This window comes from Heterocephalus glaber, unplaced genomic scaffold (assembly GCF_053883595.1).
Source record: "Heterocephalus glaber isolate CG9 unplaced genomic scaffold, H.glaber_assembly_v1.0 deba00001463, whole genome shotgun sequence".
Taxonomy (NCBI): domain Eukaryota; kingdom Metazoa; phylum Chordata; class Mammalia; order Rodentia; family Bathyergidae; genus Heterocephalus; species Heterocephalus glaber.
Window position 1 is genome coordinate 12,124,031 of NW_028258310.1, and position 23,939 is coordinate 12,147,969.

The 23,939-nt window shown below is 34.8% G+C and overlaps 1 protein-coding gene across 1 annotated transcript; it reads right to left on the minus strand.

Annotated features, from left to right (window-relative positions):
* Positions 1-11,512: 11,512 nt before the first annotated feature.
* On the minus strand, positions 11,513-23,920 carry LOC147826672 (serine protease inhibitor Kazal-type 12-like). The gene is made up of 3 exons (XM_087180498.1): positions 23,786-23,920; positions 11,808-11,935; positions 11,513-11,558 (listed from the first exon to the last, which is right to left on the minus strand). Exons 1-3 carry the CDS (start codon positions 23,918-23,920, stop codon positions 11,513-11,515), a joined length of 309 nt encoding a protein of 102 aa, XP_087036624.1.
* Positions 23,921-23,939: the final 19 nt, after the last annotated feature.

Consider the following 23,939-nt stretch of genomic DNA (forward strand, 5'->3'; position numbering starts at 1 on the left):
AAATCGTGTTGATCACCACCATGTTATATATTTGAAAAATTCTCCACCCTAATTGCTAAACATTTTCACTGTGTTTAAAAATTACAGAGTAACTTTCACAAACTGGAGGGTGGTGCTTCTTGAAAGGTCATTTAAAAAATAAGCTTCACACCCCAACTCATAAATATCTGAGCTTTCATTTTTGGTACCAGGGATCAAACTATATCTGAGCTCTAATATGTGTCTATCAGATATTTTCTCCCAGAAAAAAATACAAATGAAGAAACCCATCTGAGAAAGTCATAAATTCAGCGGTTTTTAAAATATTAAGATATGGTTTATTTTCACTTGGTATTATTTTTGAACCTTCAACTGTATATGTCAATAATAAAGATCCCTGGAGGCATTTTCCTTCAAATAAATTATATGTCAATTACTTACCTCGAATTATATATTACAAGCAAGTAAAAATGCATTGACTATTGGTCATTAGTAAGTGATGAACGCATCCAGTGTAATGATGAGAAGTAATGTAATTTTATGAGGTATCAAGAACAATAGAGCTCATGTCTGAAGAATATGAGTACACTATTGGCCTTCTTAAGCTATTACATTAAACAAGAGGTCATGTGAAAATCACCTTGAGAGTTTGACTAAATCATAAATATTATAAAACAATGGAATATTGTATTCAAGTTTGGATGCCTTACACAAGGAAAATTTGAATTAATAGGAGCTTGTCCAAAAGATGACCTTGGTAATGTGAGGTTTGGAGACTTCATATGATGAGGGAGTTTGATGGCATTAGAAAATATCAGCTTGAATAAAGACAGATTTAGGAGTGATGTGCTCATTGTCTTCATCTTCACAATGACAGTCATATGGAAAAGAAATGTATTATTTAATCTCCATAGTTTTTCAGGACAGATTTAATGTGTGGAGTTCTTAAAGAAAGTTTCAACTTTGGGAAGGGGGTGAACTAGATGATTCTTGCTATCCCTTTTCATTCTGAATCCCTCAAATTTGATTGTCCTAGATTGTGTTTGATTTTACCTTTACCTTGTTTAGAAGAAGACAATACTAAATATGAGAAATGATTTTTTTAATCAAGCCACAAATTTCCAACATTAAAAGAGACCGGACTTACCATTTTCTATAATAATCAGGCAGTTTTCCCTTCTTTGTTCTTGTTCTCTAAATGACTGAGATTCATATATGTGTCATTAGGGAACCAAAAAGCCTTGGATTATGCATATATATAATTTTTCCAAATACTTTACTGTGAAAAATGTCATAATGTAGACAAGTTTAAAAACCATACAGTGAAAACCCATATATATACCAGCAAGATTCATAAGTAGTATTTTGCTATACTTGTTCTGTTACATATCTGTCAAAAAAGTAATTTTGTCGAACTTATTTTCACACTCAGATACTCATATATAGAATTCAATGCAGTAAGTTTTCACACAATGAATCTTTTTCTAATTCCAGGGCTACTGAGACTTCAAAATATCATATATAATTAATAAACAGCATTGAGGACTTTGTAAGTCAGGATACTTCAGCAGAAAGATAAAGTCTCATAAAGGGCTTACTCTGAGGTCATAGAGACTGCCTCATGGATTAGTTAAGATGTTGGCTGCATGGAAAAGGTTTTCTCTTTGTAATTATTTTCTACACTGCTTCAGAAAGCCTTTTGACTAGTTTCTTTTAAAGCATATATTTTAACTTAAGCATTTATTTCTCTCTTAATAGTGATAATTCTTCAACTTGAGGATTGTCTTCCATTTTTACCTCCCTTCACTTTTAATAGTAAGGTCAAATTTTGGATTGCAGCATGCTCAGGAAGTGCTTACCATATTCACCTATTGGAGGAGAGGAAAATGTGTTTTGAGAATCTTTGAATGGGATTCTAGACCAAGGCTATTTTTTCAAAAGTTATCATTATACTTGGGTGGAAATATCTATAACAAAGGGGTCAAATTGCCCAAGGTGTTTGTCTTCCTTCTATGTTAGTGTTGCTGTCTTATGAGAGTTTATATCTCTCCTCTCTCTCCTTTTATTTCTATAATTATAGTAATAATATTTCATTAAAGGAATATTTACTAGGTGTTTTGTTGTGATTTGGAGAAAGACAACTTACCTGCATTTTGGTGATCTTGGAATGTTTCACATCACCTTGTCTTGGGCTACCTGATTTAATCTTAACAAACCATTTGTTGTACACATAAAGAGTACACATAATAGCTTTTTCCTGCTTAGTAATTTAATCACTATTTTTCTTTTTTATTCTTCCAGGGGAGCAGTAAGTTAAATGTAATGCTTTGTTCTTTGCACCCCAGGATGGGTCTAAAGCTTGAACAAAGAGAAAAAGCATCAGCTTCATAACATTCATTAGGCTATTTGAACATGGACAAAAATATGTTTAACTGAGTCCAGCCAGACAAATTGAATGCTTGGTCTAGACTTTGAAATGTAACTCCTATTTCATGGGAGAAACAATGCCTCTTAAATTAAGCGTCATGTTGCCAAAGACGTCAGAGAGAAGCTTGCCAGTTGATTACCAAACCCCATTAAATATTTTATAATGCGAAGAGGTCAAAGTCTACCCATTGAGTAACTCCTACCTAAGTCAAGGCCCTTTGTCATTCTCTAGTTGACTTCCTGATTTGATAAGTTTACATATCTCACCCGTTCCAGACAAAGCCATCAGTTCCTAGAGAGTTTGATACTTGAGGTAGGATCTGGAATCATTTCTCTGCTTTGGGCTTTGAAGTCTTCATTCAGCACACAAAGTTTCAATGCAAATTGAATTTCAAATTTATCCAACTTCATCATTAGTTATTGATGTGACACATACACCTGACACACATATGTTATATTGATGTTCACTATTGGTATTCTAATCTTGTCAGCATTTGAAGAAATCAGAAACATGACTCCTGCTACCTTCACTTTAGTTGAACTCATATGTGACTGGAAAACAAGATATACAATAAGCCATTCTAACAGTGATGCTATAAGGTGGTTATAATAGGCATTTATTGACTTATTCTCAAGACTTTTACCATATGAAAACATTCTGGTGTGGAAGTTTGCTGATTATAGAAATAAAATATAAAATATAATCTGTTTCTTATCCCAAAATTAATACCTTTCCCATAACCATCACTATTAGAAATAATTATGGTTTTGTCTGACCATATCTTCATAATTAAGAGAAAATAATCTATCCAATATTAGTCATCAGATTTATTATATTTAACCATTCAGGCCCAGGCTTCCTATTACTTGTTTCTCAAGCCTTGTTTTTAGTAATCTCCCATGTAGTGTCCACTCATAATTAGGCTTAAAATTTCATGCTGAAAGAAAATTAAAAACTTGAAGTATTACTATAAAGATCACCATCAACAAATCTTTTATTTCTCTCTTTATACCTGCTGTTCCTCTTCTCTCAGAGACCCTATTGTCCTTTCCTTAAATCTGAGCTACCATTATTTTTCTTTGACCTATAGTGGACATGTCAGCTTTTGGTCTAAGGCTTCAAAATTCTGGCAATTTTGGATGATAGACTATAAAGTGAAAGGGGACACTGATGTGATGAAACTCAAGGCATATGCATGTAATTATCTGGGATCCCAGTAGAATGCCCTAGGCAGCATGATATGGAGTAGAAACAGCCTGCCTTTTGAGCCTAGACTGTAGAAATTTTAGACAAGTGGAAAATAAATGTGTGATCATAGTTTTAACTCACTAAGATAGTGATGAATTCTTATATTACAATAGGTAATCAACATAATATTGTTGACAAGGCAATAATTACTTTTCTACAATGAATCAGGACCCCATGAAAACTATATTAATTAATATTTATTGCAGCACTTTATATGCATTATGTCATCATATACTTAAAACAATAATTTGGAAGCATCTTAAATACGTGATAAGGATACTCAAGCAAAGATTCCTTGAATTACTGTGTTCACAGTTAACTCTAGTAAAGTGATTTTACCATGTGTATCTAAGCAAGTCAATGCTTGCCTATCTGAAATGGGAACAATCATAGAAATAGAGATTTGGAGAATTAAAATTTAGTTATACAGATCCGAATATGAGTTCCTCAATTAGCAATAAATCCTTGGCAGTGCAGAATTAATACTCAAATACCAGTCAGAACTAGAAACAGCTCTAGGTCTAGCCATGTGGAAATTCCTCAATTGCTCCAAGCATTGACTCCTAAATTGACAAGTAGGAGAAAGATATAAACATTAATTTAACTTTCACTGAGTCCTACCCTATATATTAATGCTTGGTTAACCATCTGTATGTCTCATGCCAAGTTAAGTTCTTGTTTGAGAAGAACACAGGAAAATAAACCATTTTCTAGGATAACGATTATTTTAAACTTCAAGTTAATAATTTTATGAATCTGAAGAGCAAAAATTTGCTTATGTGTATCTACATTTCCCAAAGAACTAGTTCATTAATTTTATCATACTTTCAAAATATATGGCCAAAAGAGCAATGAGAATATTGACACTAACCAATTTGAAGACTTAGTATAAAGCTTCAGTAATCAAGATAACATGATGTTGTAAAAATAATAAACAAGTAGATCAATGAGACAGGATTGAGACCCTAGAAAGAGTCACATCAATAGTCAACTTACCGAGCCCGCTGCAGACAGGCAGGTCTGTGCACGCCCTACTGAGGTCCCGAGTCGCGCTGAACACACAGAATCAACCTGCGCCCCAGCAACAATCCAAGGGACCCCCCGCCCCCCGCTCCTCTGTAGAGCCACCTGGTTCCACACTACAAAGACGCAGAGGACACCAGACCACCAGACCATGGTACTGAGTCCCGCTGCACCCGGCCGAGAGGTAGGGGCTTCTGAGCCACTGTCCCACTGCTTTCCCCTTTGCCCCTTTTCTTCCTATTTCACATGACCTATTTTACATTTAGTCCTTAGTTACACTTTCAGTTTCTCACACCAGAGAAACTATTCTGTATTTACACATGTGTGTCCTACTGATTTCACTTAAGAGTATAGCCTCAATGTGCATCCACTTATCTATAAATGTCTCTAATTTCTCATTTTTTATGGCTGAGTAGTACTCCATTCTATAAAAAAACCCACATTTTCTTTATCCAGTCTCCAATTGATAGTCATTTGGGCTGTTTCCAAGTTTTAGCTATTACAAACTGTGCTGCTATGAACATGGGTGCAAATATATCACTGTGGTATGATTCTTTTAATTCTTTGGGGAAGATTCCCAGCAGTGGAATAGCGGGGTCAAATAGGACTTCCAGTCCTAGTTTTTTGAGGTATCTCCATACTGATTTCCACAGTGGTTGTACCAGTCTACACTCCCACCAGCAGTGGAACAGGGTTCCTCTTTCCCCACAGCCCCGCCAGCATTTGTTATTGGTTGATTTCATGATATAAGCCATTCTTTCTGGAGTGAAGTGGAATCTCAGCTATGTTTTCATTTGCATCTCTCCAATGACCAGTGATGTTGAACATTTTTTCATGTATTTATTTGCTATTTCTACTTCTTTGTCTGAGAAATGTCTGTTCATTTCAGATGCCCATTTTCAGATTGGGTCTTTAAATTTGGGAGGTCTGATCTTTTAAAGTTCTTTATAGATTTGAGATAGTAGACCTTTGAGGAAGAGCAGGTGAAGATTTTTTCCCACATTGTGGGTTGTCTCTTCACACTGCTGGTGGTTTCTCTTGCTGTGCAGAAGCCTTTTAATAAGAAGAGATCCCATTTGTTGATTGTTTGTGCTAGTTCATGGGCAACTGAGGTTTTGTTCATAAAATCTTTTCCTGCACCGATATCTTCAAGGGTTCTACCTAACCTCTGTTCCAACTGGTTCAGAGTTTCTATTTTAATATTTAGATCTTTAATCCATTTTGATTTTAGTTTAGTGCCTGGTGACAGATATAGGTCTAGTTTTAATCTTTGGCAAGTTGAAGCCCAATTTTTCCAGCACCATTTATTAAAGAGGCTATCTTTCCTCCAATGAGGGTGTTTGGCTCCTTTATCGAAGATGAGATGGCTGAGTGTGTCTGGCGTTGTTTCTGCATCTTCTAATCTGTTCCACTGGTCCTCAGGTCTGTTTCTTTGCGAGTACCATGCTGTTTTTATCACAGCAGCTTTGTAGTAGAGTTGTAGGTTGGGGATTGTGATACCCCCTGCCATGTCTCTGTTACCTAGAATTGCTTTTGCTATTCTGGGTCTCTTCTTGTTCCAAATGAATTTTTGGATTGTTTTCTCAAGGTCCATGAAGTATGCTGCTGGGATCTCAATTGGAATTGCATTAAATCTATATAGCAGTTTTGGAAGTATGGCCATTTTCACTATATTAATCCTTCCTACCCAGGAGCAGGGGATGTCTGTCCATTTTCTGATATCACCTTCAATCTCTCTTTTCAGAGTGCCATAGTTTTCAGAGAAGAGGTCTTTAATTTCTTTCATTAGGTTGATTCCTAGGTATCTCAGTTTTTGAATGCTATTGTGAAAGGAATTATTTGCCCTATTTCTCTCTCAGTGAGTCTGTCATTGGTGTAGAGGAAAGCTATTGATTTTTGTGTGTTGACCTTGTAACCAGCTACTCGACTGAATTTGGTTATTAAGTCTAGAAGACTTTTGGTGGAGTTCTTGGGGTCTTCTATATAGAGTATCATGTCATCTGCAAATGATGACAATTTGACTTCTTCATTTCCTATCTTTATTCCTTTTATTTCTTTCTCTTGTCTAATTGCCATGGCTACTGTTTCCAGAACTATATTGAACAAGAGTGGTGATAGTAGACATCCTTGTCTTGTTCCTGATTTTAGTGTGAAGGATTTCAGTTTTTGACCATTTAGCATGATATTGGCTGTTGGGTTTTCATAGATGGCTTCTATCAGTTTGAGGTAGAGACCATCTATTCCAATTTTTTGTAGGGTTTTTACCATAAATTCATGTTGGATTTTGTCAAATGCCTTATCTGCATCTATGGAGATAATCATATGGTTTTTGTCCTTGGCTCTATTGATATAGTGTATTACATTAATTGATTTTCATATATTGAACCATCCCTGCATCCCTGGGATGAATCCCACTTGATCAGGGTGTATGATCTTCTTGATGATCTTCTGCATTCTGTTTGACAGTATCTTATTAAGGATATTTGCATCTATGTTCATTAGTGAGATTGGCCTATAGTTCTCTTTTTCAGTTGGGTCTTTCTCTGCTTTGGGGATCAAGGTGATGCTTGCTTCCAGGAATGAATTTGGGAGTATTGCTTCCCTTTCAATTTCATGGAAGAGTTTAAACAGTAGTGGCAGCAGTTCCTCTCTAAATGTCTTGTAGAATTCAGCAGTGAAGCCATCAGGGCCCAGGCTTTTCTTAGTTGATAGGTTTTTAATTACACTTTCAATTTCATTGGTTGATATTGGATTGTTCAGAATTTTTAGATATTCTTCGTTCAACTTTGGTAATTCATATGTATCTAGGAACCTGTCCATTTCATCTGTGTTGTTCATCTTATTGGTGTATAGGTTCTGGAAATAGGTGTTGATGATCGTCTGGATTTCTGCTGGGTCTTTTGTAATTTTTCCCTTTTCATTCTTAATTGCATGGATTTGGGCCTTTTCTTTCCTTTTTCTGATAAGGTTGGCTAAACATTTGTCAATTTTGTTGATTCTTTCGAAGAACCAACTCTTGGCTTCATTGATTTTTTGTATTGTTCTCTTAGTCTCCATTGCATTGATTTCTCCTCTGATCTTTATAATTTCCTCCCTTGTATGAGCTTGGGGGTTGTCCTCTTCTTCTTTTTCTAGAAGCTTGAGGTTCAGCATCAGGTTGTTTAATTGGGCCCCTTCTGTTTTCCTAATATGCGTATTCACTGCTATGAATTTCCCTCATAAGACTGCTTTCATTGTGTCCCATAGATTCCAATATGTTGTATTGTCATGGTCATTTAATTGAAGGAACTGTCTGATTTCTTCTTTAATTTCCTCTGTGACCCATTGGTTATTCAGAAGTGTGTTGTTCAATTTCCACATGTTTATGAAATTTTTCCAGTTTCTTTTGCTATGGATGTCCAATTTCATCACACTATGGTCTGATAATATACAGGGGATAACTTCAATTCCTTTGCACTTACTTAAACATGTTCTATGTGTGAGTATGTGATCTATTTTGGAGAATGACCCATGTGCAGCTGAGAAGAATGTGTATTCTGATTTTGTGGGGTGGAATACTCTGTAAACATCTGTTAAGTTCATTTGTTCAAGATTTCGATTGAGTTCTAGTATTTCATTACTTATTTTTTGTCTAGTTGATCTATCTATTTGTGACAGTGGGGTATTGAGGTCCCCCACTACAATTGTATTAGTGCATATACGGCTTTTCATGTCCGTTAGTATTTGTTTTATATAGTTGGATGCACTAGTGTTTGGTGCATAGATATTTATGATTGTCATCTCTTTTTCTTGGATTGTTCCCTTTATGAGGATGTAGTGTCCTTCTTCATCTCTCTTAATCATTGTTGGTTTGAAATCTACTTGATCTGCCAAGAGGCTAGCTACTCCTGTTTTCTTTCGGGTTCCTGTCACATGGAGTATTGTTTTCCACCCTTTAACTTTCAGTCTATGAGTTTCCTTTTGAATTAAGTGTGTTTCTTGTATGCAGCATATTGTTGGATTTTGCTTCTTGACCCATTCTGCCAGTCTATTTCTTTTGATTGGTGAATTGAGACCATTATAACTGAACCATATTGACTTGTCATTGGCATGACTTTTTCTTTTTGTTGGGTTCTCCCCCTTTACATTTAATTTCTTGTCATGCCAGATGGGTTCATTCTGCTTTGCTTCCTGGGCTTGTGATCCTCAACGTCTGTTCCTAGGATATTGTGTAAAATTCTTTGGAGTGCTGGTTTTGTATTCATGAAGTTCCTAAGGTGCTCTTTGTCATGAGAGTATCTTATTTCTCCATCCATTTTGAAAGATAGTTTTGCAGGGTACTTCAATCTGGGTTGGAGGCTGTTTTCTTTTAGGGCTTGGAATATGTCACTCCAAGCTCTTCTTGCTTTGATAGTTTGTGTTGAGAAGTCTGCTGTGATTCTGATGGGCTTTCCTTTGTATGTGATTTGTTTCTTTTCTCTGACTGCTTGGAGAACTTTGTTCTTCTGTTGTGTTTCTGGAATCTTAGCAATTATATGCCTATGTGTAGGTTTTTTTTGATCAAGGCTCTTTGGAGTCCTATATGCCTCACTTATCTGTATGTCAAGTTCTTTTCCCCTGCTTGGGAAGTTTTCTGCCATTATTTCTGTGAAGAGATTTTTTATGTCATCTGCACTCTCTCCTGTTTCTTCATTGAGCCCAATCAGTCTTATGTTATTCTTGTTTGCATCATCTAGCAGCTACTGGATTGATTTCTCATGTTCCCTTATAATTTTGAAGCAATTTTTCTTTTCCTGGTCATTAATTGCAATCTTATCTTCTTTATCTGAAATTCTGTCCTCACATTGGCTCATTCTGCTGTATAGACTTTCAGTGGAGTTTTTCATGTCCTGGAAATCTATTTGCATCTGTTTTATGGATTCCATTTGTTTCTTATGTTGGGATTCCATGGTGTCCTGAGCTCCTCTCTAGATTTATTAATCATGTCTTGCACTAGGGGCACAATTTCTCCTGTTATCTGAGAAATTATTTCTGATTTCATTTTCTCCAGATCCCCTTTTGTTGCCAGTTCAGTGGGTCCAGGTGGTTGAGTGTCAGAGTGTTCCATCTCATTTCCCTTTGGAATTGCTGTAGGTGATTTGGAAGTCTGGTTTTGAGACTTATTTATGTGTTTTCTCATTTCGACTGGGGCGGGGTGCTGTTAGCACCTGCACGGATTACCTCCTCTGAGCTGGGTGAGGTGGGACCCGGGAGCAGCAGTAGGGATGGTGACCCAAAAGCCCTTTCCTGTGGGCTGGGAGCAGCGGGAGGGATGGTGACTGGGAAGCCCTTTCCTCTGGACCAGGAGCAGTGGGACGAAGACTCAGAAGCTCCTACCTCTGGGCTGTGAACAGTGGGACTCAGTGCCTTGGTCTGGTGGTCTGGTGTCCTCTGTGTCTTTGTAGTGTAGAATCAGGTGGCTGCCTGCCTGCAGTGGGCTGATTGGGCATGTGTTCTGCGCAACTGGGGACCTCAGTAGGGTGTGGGCAGACCTGCCTGTCTGCAGTGAGGTGATTCAGCATCTTCCGTGGGACTCAGGACTTCGGTAGGGCATGCACAGACCTGCCTATCTGCAGCAGGCTGATTTGACGTGTTCTGTGCCACTCAGGACCTAAATAGGGCATGGGCAGACCTGCCTGTCTGCAGCGGGGTGATTAGGCTTCTTCTCGATCATGTCAATTTTACTTTAAAATTTTATATATGGCCATTATTTTCATATTTACTAGTTTTTCTCTCAAAATACCCTTCTATTTTTTTTGCATGTGCCTGAATTCTTTTCATCCTTTGGAATTTGTTTCAAAGAATCAATTTCTAATAATTTCTCTCTATAAACTCTACCTCAGTTTTCTCTATCATATATTTCTATTTTGTTTTCTCTATAAATTTATTGATAACTGAAAATATTTTTAAACTATTCATTCTTTTCTACCTATAAATCATAAGATTCTTTAAATTAGAGAAAGATCTTTGTTTACTTTATACTTGGGATGGTATCTTTCAAATATCATAAGTCCTGAATATTTGAATTAATAAACATAAAATTCATTCATTGGGATTTTTAGAGCACGTGTGTATTAAACCGTATTTCAGTTAGTTGGACTATATTTGTCTCTTCTAATAGTACCTGAAATTGCCAAGTTTTTCTATCTATGTCTACATTTCTAAGCATCGACAGCACAAAAATAGATATTTGGCTTCAGATTTTTCCATGTATCCACATATACAAAATCATAATATTTTCCATGGTATACTATAGTAAACCAGTATATCCAAAGAGAGCCTAGAGGCTTTAGCTGTCCCAAAACCTACTCAACTGATCTGAAGACTGAAGTGAAATGTTTCATTTCAAGGGTTATTTATTTCTGGCTTCAGCCTATGTATGAGTTGAAAAGCTCTGAAACAAGCTCAATGTATTCCTCATGGAAAAACACTCCCCAAATACGGTAATATATCAAAGAGTACTGATTTCTGTCAGATAATATTTGTTCATTTCCTTGTATCTACTTTCATTATCCTAGAGTTTATCTGTAAAACTTCTAAGCAGTCAAGTATTATTGAAGAATTCTGAATTTCATAAATGTGGTAATATTTTAGTCTGTGTTTCCAGTTGTATCATTTCATGCTTAGGTAGTAAAGCATTTCTGAAAAGAAATATAGAAATTCTGCCAGGATCACTTTATTGAAACTATTTTCTTTTGTGCATTGTAACTTGAGATACAGTGAAAATGCATTGCTATGAACACTTGGTAACAAGAAACAAATTTTCTAATATGAAATCAAAGCAAATACAGTTCCAGTATTGCAACACTAGATGAATCAACATTCTCCTTCATGTTTGAAACCAAGTTTTCCATTTCTTTGCCTGAAAGAAAAAAAAATGATTTTCAGAGAGGCAATGGAACAGAAATGGGTTCATCACAGTTTGAGTGAACTGGAAAGGGACTTACACTTTCTAGTTCTCATTTTTGGGAAAATAATATTACTTTAATTTTAATGAGAATTATCTATAAAATACATAGAATACCAAGTTCTTAATAAATAATTTTCCTGACTCATATCCCATTGGCCCAATCTAAGAATTCTGTCTACACAGTGGCCTCCAAGTACGTACAGAGCTGCTTTGCAGAATTCGCAGGGACTTTGGTAAGTTTGTCCATCAGTGCCACATACTGGCTTGTGGATCATAGGGCAAGATCTGCCATCTGGAGCTGGCTTATTCTCATAGTTGCTGCAAAAGGCCTGTCATTTAAATAAAATTTTGTTTTATTTCAAGGATAATGACATTGACATTCGATTTTTAACTGAATGAAAAGTGTATCATCTTTAAATTATACTTAAAAATTCCTTTTAATAGTTTATTTTTACAATTAAAATAAAAATATTGTGAAGTGAAAACAGAATATCATGCAGTCCTAGCACCCAGAGATTACTTCAGGTAACATTTTATTTGTTTGGATTTGTTTTCTATGTATTATATTATCATATATAATGTTAAAAACAGAATCATGTAGTGCATAGGTTTCATTTGTCCTTTATTATCTTCTCTATACACATCCTGTGCACATTCTAAAAAGTATGATTTAATATTCCATCACAAAAACGTGACATAACTCATTTTAATCATATATTATTCTTGCATGCTTCTTTTCTTTTTAAATAAACTGGTCTGAAATGACCATATATAGCTATTGATTGAAAAGATGTACATTTGGTGGGGTGAAGATTTATTTCACTGGACATTAATATTTGAAAATGTTCTTTTCTAATGTGATTTAATTTCTGAAAATTTGCCTTCACCTCTTTTGAAAATACTTTCACTTCCTTTTTTAGGAGACCATAAAATTTTTTTATTTCCTTTCTATTTATTCAGAGAGCATTGAGTAACCACTGTATGCAAGGCTTTGAATTTCCAAGGCAGTATGACTAACATTCTAATTAAAATCCTACAGCTAAAATTTTCATCTAAAGATCAACTAAATCTTACAGTTAAAGAAATAATATTTCCCTTAAAAGAGTTGAAGAGACTGAGGAGACAAAATAACCAAAAGTGATCTTAGATCCTATACCAGAAAAATATTTCTGGAGTAATTTATGAATATTGAACAAGATGGTATGTTAGCTAACAGTTATGTGTCAATGCAAATCTCCTGATTTTGATATGTGCACTAAGGTCCTATAACATTAGTTGAGAAAACAGAGCAAAAGGTATATGTTGTTTTCTTGCAATGTTTTCAGCCATTTTTGCAAGTCAACTTATTTCAGTTGAAAAGGTAAAAAAAGAAAACTTTAAAAGTAGAAAAGTCAACTTAGATCTCTTCATCAGCATATCTTAAACTATATTGTAGGTAATATGTGTAAGTAAAAAAGGATGCGCAAAACTTGGGTAGTAGGGTCACTTTTAGAAGGTAGAAGTAATACTGCATTTCATATCTGATAGTTTTAATTCTCTAATATTTAGTGAATCTTCCATTCATTCTTTTTTTTTGAAATGGAATTCAGTTTTACTTTTATTTTTACATTTCTTAATTTTGTATACGTTACACATATCACAAAAATACACTTGAAATACAGAAATCTATGCATAACCCAAACACTTTGACATCTGGAAAGGAGATGCTGTATTTCAGTTCTGATAATTTTCTATTTTAATGCTTTCTAAAATTAATTTTTCAAGAAGACAACAAATAAAAAACATTACCTTTTCAGAGGGCTTTGTGTTCATATACATTCATAATTTCTTTTCTTTTCTTTTTTTTCTGTCTTTTCTGAGACAAGATCTCACTACAAAGTTCAGGTTGGTTTTGAACTCACCATGTAGCCAAGGGTGCCCCCAAACTACCAGTGATCATCCTGCCTCAGCCTCTCAAGTGCTGGGATTATAGACATGTACCACCACTTCTGGATAAGTGTATTTTATTGAAACTATGGATCATTTAATCAATTTCAAAGTCAACAAAATTAGCCATAATACTGAGTAATTTTGTGGCTTAATGCAGTTTTTTTAATACACACAGTGATCAAATTCGCCTGAAGACTAAGAGGAGGTGACTTTGCAGATCTCCTTAGCTTTACTAATCTGCCCTGTGAACTATAGTTGCCTTGCCTTCACCTCATGGAGACTATATGGGCTCTGTTTGAGTGTTCCCTTTCTGTATTTCGCCAAAAATGGTCCAGGAAATAAACGAGTATCATCTTATCACTCCCTCATTCTGTTTTCCCTCAGAGATCAATGTTCAGGGATGAAAAAACATTGTTACATATATTTTATCTAGCTTACTATTTGTTTCATGTGGGAGGGTAAATCCTGTTCCTCTTACTACATGTTGGTCAAAAGTGAAATGATTTTGGTTTTTTGGTTTATCTTTTTCTTACACTAAATGTGATAAGGTTTATAATCAAGACTGGCATCATCAAAAATAGCTTCCAAAGAACAGTGCTTTTACTTTGTGGAAGATACAAGGAACCTAAGAGATATGACTGGGCTGAAATATGAACAACTCGGGTTACAACTGGAATTTTGGTTTTAACTTACGAACTAAGTCTTGAGTTACAACTCAAATGAGCTTGTGTTTTCAGATGGTCTGGGATAGAAATTTAACCTTAAAGAGTTCTTTCATGTGTGGGGTTAACTGAGAAATTCTGGCCCAGTGTCTCTCGAAGGACACTGAGATCTGCCTGTTTACAGGAGAGAGACTCTGAAGGCTGTGTAGAGGAGCCTGAGACTTCAGTTGACCAACTTGAGTTATAACCAGCCCTCGCAAATGAATTGAGGTTGAAAGCCAAGGGTCCACTATAGTTTTAGGGGGATGAGTGTTACAGGGCACTGCAATGTATTTAGGGAATTGCTGTCTAAGTGTGCAACTTACTGTCTTAGGTCCTCAAATAAAACATTGAATATTTACTTCCACAATTTATTCTCTGTAATTTATTTCATCTCATATCAACATCTTCAGTATTTCAGTCCTTTCTTTTACCTGTAGTACTGCTCCAAAAAATCTTTTGTCTTTTATATGACAGCATTTATATATTGTTTTACATAAAATTTATAAAGACTTGATTCATAGAGGGTAGGGAATTAGAGATTTTGTCACTGGTCAAGAATGTCATTTCACGGATTTTTCTAGGATTAAAAAAGATAGAAAAATAGCTAAGTTAGAGAAAATTACATCTGTCATTATTCAAGAGAAAAAATTCAAGTTTTAGCATAAATCAACCTGAATTTTCATATAGACTACCTGTTGTATAATTATTATTATACTTAGTCATAAATTCTCTACTTTTTTGCTTTGTGGAAAAAAGGATCTGAAGTACCTCACTATATAATGCACATATAAATATAATCTTATAGAGTTTTAAAAAGAAAAGTTATGCAAATATTGAAGAAATAAATATAATCTTTATAAATTAATAGTTATACTTGAATATTAAGTTTGGAGAGGCAAGTTTTTGGAAACCCAGGAAAAAATAACAAATCATTGTGTTAAAAAATATGATTACCTGGAAGAAGAAAGAAGAAAGATATAACCTATATCCTGGTAGTATAATTCCTAATATTTTTAATAGTGAGATATTACGAATATATACTGAATTACACACAGCAATAAACAGACACACATGTGACCATTTCTCATTTACCAGAATGTGATTCTCTTCTAAATATTTTATTATGCTTTTAAATAAGTAAATCATTTTAGCTGAAATATTGGTTTGCTTATGCTGAAAACCATTTTGTATATAATCACAACTTAACACTAGCATATTTATCTTCCCAATAACAGAGTTCTTAAAAACTACATCAAAAACTTGCTCTCTGTTTTCTCTCCAGTGCATATGAGTTATAGGAAAGAGTGGGCTTTGTCTTGGCATATTTATACATGCACAGAACATTTTTGATCATTGTCACCTCCCTCGTCGTTCCTCTTGTCTCCCTCTCAACCCCCTTCTTCTTAATAGCATATTTTCTATTGTAAACTGCTTTTAAAGATTTTGAAGCAAACATGGGGCATAAAAATGATAAGAGGACTTAGCCAACACAGCAATGAAGGAAAATAAAGTCAGAGGGCTGACTCTACCCTATGCCAACAGTTAATATGTAAGTTACAATAATCAAGATAGTGTAATAATAACAAAAGGACAGCCAATTAAATTGATCTAACAGAATAGAGAGCACATAAATACAGGCAACTGATCTTTGAAAAGGGGGCAAAGACAGTTCAATGCAGAAATTATCAACTTCTCAGCAATTGGTATTGGAACAATTGAAATGAATTAAATGCAATGCAATAAAAGAAAAAAGTCTAAACACATTTTGAATTTATACCTTTCATTATAAAAAATTCATTCAAATTAGTTCACAGACTTAAATGTAAAATGAAAGACTATAAATTTTTCTCTTTTTTTTGTACCAGGGATTGAACTCGGGTCCTCGTGCTTGCAAGGCAAGCGGCAGAACCACTGAGCTAAATCCCTGGCCCTTAAAGACTATAAAATTTTGACAAAACACCATAAGAAAAAATATATACAATCTTGGTTTAGTTTGAAATTTTTTTGGATACAATATCAAGACATAATCTATAAAAGAAGAGTTGATGAGTTGCCTTTCATTAAAATTTAAATAGTCTGTTCTGAGTTAAAAAACTATCAAGAGTATGAAAGAAAGTCACAGACTGGCAGGAAATATTTGCTAAATACATACATGATAAAGGACTATTATCCAAAAACACATGATAGATTCTTAAATTTAGCAGGAAGAAAATAATCTGTTTTTAAATTGGACAAAGGATCTGAACTTTCACCTCAACAGGGAAGACATATAGGGAGACAAATAAGTCAAATAAATATAGGAAAGACAATCAACATATATACTATTAGGGAATTGCAACTTAAACAACAGTGAGATTCCACCACACATCCATTAGAATGGCTAAAATCTAAAGCACTAAAAATAGTAAATTTTGAGGAGATTCGAGAGAAACTCAGCTGCGTGCTGCCATGTGAAAGAAGTCAATCTGAAAAGGATGAATGCCACAGTGAAATTATTTTTTGCAATACTATAAGAGTGAACCCATGCTTAAACATTTCTCAAAATTCAGAGAATATAGAAAACGGAATGAATTCTGTAAGCTATGGAGATTGGTTGATGATGTGCTGTTGTTGGTTCATCTATCGTAACAACTGCACCCCAGTGGTAGGCACATGGTAGAAGAAGCTGAGTCATACTGGGGAAAGGGCAAATAAAGAACTCTGAATTTCCCTTTTAATTTTTGATACAGACTTAAAAGTGCTTTACAATATTTTATGAAGATCTGGAAGGGAGGAGCACAAAGATTCCAAACATGAAGAAATGACAAGACCAAGAAAATGCTAGTTGTCCTGAATTGATCATGTATGATATATGCATGTGTTACAATATCACACTGTACTTCCTTAATATGTACAAGTGTTACATGTCAATCAAGAAATTTAATTTAAATTTTTAAAATAAGATACAATTATTAATGAAAAATAAAATGAGAATTACTTTTTAAAGAGCAAAATCAAAAATACGTCAGAAGTTAGTAAACTCATTGTCAAGCAATTGAGTGCATTTCAGAATTGTTTCCTCAGTACTACAAGATATGACAATTATACTTACTATTCTTAGGAGTTCATGAATTATATTTTATGTATAGAAACCTTGTATGCATTATATTTATTCATTTTTCTTAAAACTTTATTTCTGTGGAGTCTAATCATTACTGTATGTGTTACACTAACAAGCCTCAAGAAGTTTTGATTTAACTCATAATTCATTGAAGAATCCAAACCAAAGACAGACATCGAACTCCAAAACTAGCTCCTTTCAGAGATTCAGCACTCTAGAGAAAATAAATTGACAGACTGTCTATAGTGCAAATGTGCAGATCAGTTTGATGGTGAGGACAAAGGCTGGCTCACCCCACCCTCTCTGAAAGACACAAATTTGAGCTAGAGAGCCAAAGTCTGAAATCTGTGGGAAAAGAATGAGTATTCTATTTTATCACCTTTTTGCTTTTCTTGACTTACTATGGCATATATTTTTGTTCCTTTCATTGTGTTTCTGCAGTGTTACATTTCTTACCTACACAGCATGGTACAAAAGTTTCCTGCAAAGTGGGCTTGTAAGTTGCTTATTAGCAAGCAGAAACAAGTCTCTTCCCAGATTATAATACTTTAGGAACAAAACACTAGTGTTCTTAGAGGAGTGAGAAAATTCATACCTGGTGATGTGTGCATGGGATTCTACAGTTTCACTCACATAAAAGACTGTGAAAGTTTCCAGCAAGTCCCAAAAATTAACCTATGATTAGTTATGATGCCCATAGGAGGGGTCAGTCCTTTATACTCAGTAAAAAGTATTTAATGATGTCTGTGTAAGTCTATAAAACTTTTAATAAAAGCATTGTACATGCAATATGTTCATTTCAGCAAAATGAGCTAGATTTTATTGGGTTAGCAGGTTTCTTCATAATGAAAACTTAAGGAAGGCTGTATTTATTAAGTCCAATCATTTGTACAAAAAAAATTCAGGTGATTGTCATTGCTGCTCTGACCTGAGATTTGTCTTGTCTTTACTTCCTACTATTGGTTTTTCTGCATCTACTCTTTTAGCCTCACTCTGTTCTTGAAAATCAACCCATTCAGACTTATGAATTTTATATTGCATCTCGTCCTTACAGATATTTTTAGGTAAAAACTTCACTTGAATTGTTATTTTAGTTTTCATTATCAAGTTCTTTTCCCCATATTTTTTTTGGGGGGGGTTTCTATTAATTTTATTGGTACATTTTAGGTATACAATATGATGACATTCATCATTGGAAATTTACACCTTTACATAATCCATCTTTGTTCTTATTTTTTCCCCTTCCCCTGCCCTCCCTTCAACCCCTCCACCCCTCCCTATCTACAAAGACTTTGTTTCCATTTATTTTTTCTCATATTAACTCCATTCCCTTCTTTCTTTATCCCTACCCCATCCCACTTCCCCTTCCCCTTTGCACCTTTTCTTCCTATTTCACATTATCTATTATATGTTTTTAATGCTTCTGTTGGACATTTTAAAAGTCATTCTTTGAAAGAAAACATGCTCTTCCTAGTGATACAGGTAGATTTTCTAAATCAGTGATTACAATATGGAGAATCCTGGGTTGGGCTCAGTCCACAGTTTTTCCATTCTGTCTGTTTCTGTTATAGTCCCCCCCCACCCCGCCCCATGGTGCATTTGGCTTACAGGTTACTACATCTCATCATTCACAATATTCTACAACCATATGTTTTACACCAATCTGTACCTCTTAACATATAATATTTTAACATTCAAGGTTAAATTAAAAAGTGATAATACATGTATGTTGGACTCAGATTAGTTAATGTTAGTGATAAGTTATTTTAATCTATATGTTAAAACCATTTTTTCTTCATATTGTACTTCTTTTTACTTTAGTATGTGTTTATGTGTTCTGTTTGTGTATTCATGAAAGCTTCATATTATTATAGAGAGACCCACTGTAATCCCCCTTCATGCCTAATCATTGATGTACTATATCATGTGCTATATCATACTTTCTCATGATATTACCTTTATAAAATCAGCAAGAAGATCAGAGCTGTCAAATACGTGGCTTGGCAACAACTGGGGTGGAGAATTAGAATGTTTGAGAATGTTTAATGATTACAAGTGTGGTATGATCCAGTTTTAACAATGTTCCCATTATTACCTGAAAGTTTAATGATAGATGAGGATGTTCGAGTTAAATAATTAACTACTGTGCTGTGCTTCAAAGTAAGAAGTACAAATTACATTTAAAACAATGTGTTCTTTCTTGGATATCAATAAAATTTGAAATATTTATTTTGATTCTATTGCCACAATCTATATATGTATGTGTTTTGCCATGAGAAAAAAACATTTTAATAAAAATTTTCAATTGTACAATAATACTAAAATATCTTTACAGTAAACACCTGTAAATCTAGATTGAACCAATAACATTCTGTATCTGCATTTTAAGCTTATTTTTATTGTGTATACTTAAGGTTTATAAAATGCCTTTACATATATAGTGAAATAATTAGTAGCCAAACAAATTATATATTAATCACCTTCCATATTTACCTGTATAACGTGTGTTAAAAGCACTTAAAATCCATTCTCTATGCAAATTTTCAATATAAAATCATTAACCAAAACCTGCATGGTGTAAATTAAGCCTTAAGATTTACACATTCTATGTTAATGCAAATTTATGTTCTTTGACTACTTCTTCCCATTTTCTTTCACCTTCTACTCTGGAAACCACCATCCTACTCTCTCTACTCTTTCAACTTTTTTTTGTGGTGGATGGAGTTATTTATTTTTTAAAATTAATTTTATTGGTACATTTTATGTATATAATGTAATGACAACCATCATTGGAAATTTGCACTTTTACATGATCTCTCTTGGTTCATATTTTTCCCCATTCCCCTGCCCTCCCTTCAACCCCTCCATCCCTCCCTATTTACAAAGGCTTTGTTTCCATTTTTCCATTTTCTCATATTAATTCCATTCCCTTCTTTCCTTTCCCCTATCCCTCCCACTTCCCCTTCCCCTTTGCCCTTTTCTTCCTATTTCACATTATCTATTATACCTTTTAGGCCTTATTTACACTTTTACTTTCGCACACTAGAGAAACTATTCGGTATTTACACGTGTGTCCTATTTATTTCACTTAAGAGTATCGCCTCAATGTGCATCCATTTAGCAATAAATGTCTCTCATTTCTCATTTTTTATGGCTGAGTAGGACTCCATTTTATAAAAAAACCCCACATTTTTTAAATCCAGTCTCCAGCTGGTGGGCATTTGGGCTGCTTCCAAGTTTTAGCTATTACAAACTGTGCTGCTATAAACATGGGTGCACATATATCACTGTGGTATGATTCTTTTAATTCTTTGGGGAAGATACCCAGCAGGGGAATACCTGGGTCAAATGGGACTTGCAATCCTAGTCCTTTGAGGCATCTCCATACTGATTTCCACAGTGCTTGCACCAGTCTACACTTCCCACCAACAGTGGAGCAGTGTTCCTCTTTCCCTATAGCCCTGCCAGCATTTGTTATTGGATTTCATGAGAGCAGCCATTCTTTCTCAGGTGAGGTGGAATTCCACCTTACTTTTTCAACTTTTTAAAAAAGATTACTCGTATATATTGTCATTAGTCTATCCATCTACTTTTTCCATTAATCCATATTTAATATAATTCAAAGGAAATTACAGACATTAATACTCTCCCCTCTAAAACTCTGCTCTGCATGATGTAGTTAAGTATTTCTCATCTGAATAAGGCAAAGTACAAACTAACAGAAAAATAAAGCAAGGAAAGAAGGAGACAAGGGGGTGGGTCTCTTGCAGATGGGAAGGGTCCAGGGGACCAAGGGTGAGCAGTGGAGTGGGGTGGGATAGGGTAATAGGCAGAGTGAAGATATGTCAGGTGTAAGATCGCAGTAACCTCAGTGAATATGGAAATTATTTTCCACAAACATGAACTAAGATTAATAATATGAACAAGAATGAAAAGGGGGAAAGGGGAACTAGAGGAGGAGGAAGGCAGGGGAGGGAAGGGGACCGAAAAATGAAACAAACTGTATTATGTTCATGTACCATCTCCCCAAGATGATTGTAAAATGCAAGTACTGCAAAAATGTACTGATAAAATTAAAAAAAGGGAAAAAAAAAGAAAATTGGGATAATTATCCTTCCAAAAAAGTCTTCACTAAATGTTTGTAGTTTAAACATGAAACGCATAAAAATTATAAAGTCATACATTCCTGTTTCACAAATACCTATATTTTTATTGTTGACATTTTTGTATATGACTTCATTCTTCTTTAAAGAGACATGAGTTCTAGCCCTCCGTGATTTATTTTTATGTAGAAGTTTTCTTTCCTTTCAGCCCCAGAAGTAGCTTAGAAGTACACAGGAGATCTAATTAAGGCAAGTTTCAGATAGAGCCCCTGAAAAGTGAGCTTTGAATGACTAGTAGAATTAGGGTGGAGATGAGACACGTGCATGAGAGGAGAGCTAGGCAGTGCAGAGCAGGGGGCTGCCAGTGGCTTCCAGGAGGGACAGGCAGAGGGAGACTCAGCTAGCCGAGACAGTTCCAACAGGAGAAGGTGAGCGCTGTGCTGAGAAACAGTCCTCCCAAAGATGCACAGCAGGAGTGCTGTCAAACTGCACACAGCATTGGCCATGTTTTCACTAGAAATACATTATTTCAGGGAGTGAAAAGCAAAGGAGAGAAATACTTAATTTTGCTAATGAACAGTGAATTTAGTCTGCAGACACAGATGACAGGGTGAAAAAAGTCAAGATGAAGATTTTCAAAAACAGTAAAATAAACATGTTTTCCAAAACTAAACACTCTGATACCCATCAGGTAAAAACAATACTATTCTTATATGTGTAGGCAGAATAATGCTGGTAACAGGGCATAATCATAAAATAAACTGATTTTTTTTGAGCTCCTGTTATGTATCAGAAACCAGGTGCTTTACACAGGTCATTTTTTAAATCTCCTTCATAGAATGGGAAGTCATTCTATGACTTGTCCAAAATTATATAGCTCGTTTTAGAGGTGTGGTTCACATGCTCATCCATCTGACCTGATGGCCTACATCTTACATTGTACAGCTAGTTAATGTGCACATTGTTATGCATACAGGGGAATAATCCTTAGGCACAGAAGTGCAGATGTGTATATATGTATGGCTATGTTATCTATACTGTGTATGTACACACAGTATATTTAAGATTTTTAAGTCAGAAATAGCATCTTAATATTTATAATTAGGAACACATGTATACATCAGTGTAAAAAACAAAATCTTAACAAGCTTTTCATGATTTGGACTCATTCCTTTATGACCTTATAATCTATTGTTTTCCTACTTGCTCACTCCTTGTCAGCCACTAAGTCCTCCTTGCTGAATTTAGAGTAAATCACCATGCACCAGCCTCGAGGACTGTGCCCTATTATTTTCTTAAGATATTTGAATTCTCTCATCTCCAGTTCTTCTCAGTAAGAACATTTCTAACCATGTAACTTAGTACTGCAATTGTCTATTATACCCTCCTAAGCATTTCTCATTCATATGCTATAGACTATGTTTAGTCATTTTCTTATAGTCCTTATCATCTTCTACCTTACCATGTCATTTACTTTTTGTTATATTTATAGTTTTATCTATTTTCTTTGCTGAAGTCTAACTTTCATTGATTATTTGAGGTTATTTTTCCTTCTCGCTCTCTTCCACAGCTATATCCCAAGAATCTAGTACAGAGTTTATCCCAGTGAATGTTTGTTGAGGGAATGATGGTTATTACATTGAAAATATAGCTAGACCTGTATGCTGTGTGGATTTCCCCAGGAAGATATTATTTGTAAAAACATGTTGTACCACATGAAAGTACTAAAAGAAAGAGCCCCCCCGCTCAAGATTTCCATCTGGATTGCTCAGAATGACAGAATTTACATAGGCAACTTGTGAGTTTTCATAGAATGGAGTCAGCTACACAAAGACTGAGGTGGTTATAAAACGTACTCTTTTTTAACTATCAGTTTTCTTCTAACTGAAGCTATTCTCTTTGGCAAGCGGCCAATTAAACCTTCTCTGGTGTTTAGGATTCCTAATGTTTTACACAGTTCTCTCTTTCCAAAATGAAGCTCAAAAGTTACTACATTCTCTACATGTGTATCTTTTAAAGATTTTGTATCTATTCAATATTTTTGGCTAGTCACCACTGATTGAATATATACTAAGTATAAAATATTTGTTCACTTCCTTCTATCTAGGAGACCCTATCATGTTGTTGGGAAGCCAAGTATGTCTTTAAATATTACATATTCAAAATCTGCTATTCAAAGACAGATGAAAACTATAGTCCATAGGAAACAAAAGTTTTACTTTCCTTTTCCTGAAATAAGAAAGAACCAAATATTATGTAATCTAATACTTAAATAATAGATGTTTTCAAATAACATTAAGGCTAACATGTGATCGTGTTGTTAAAATCCTTTCTTATTCTCACAGAGACTGGAAGTATAAGAGAAGGAAGGAGGCTGCCCATGATTTCACACTGGTTGGATGGTTGACTTAGATCAGATGACAGGTCTTTGAAGCCAAAATTATCCCAGGTCAATGATTCCACATTGCAGATGTACATCTTGATCTTCAAATAAAAA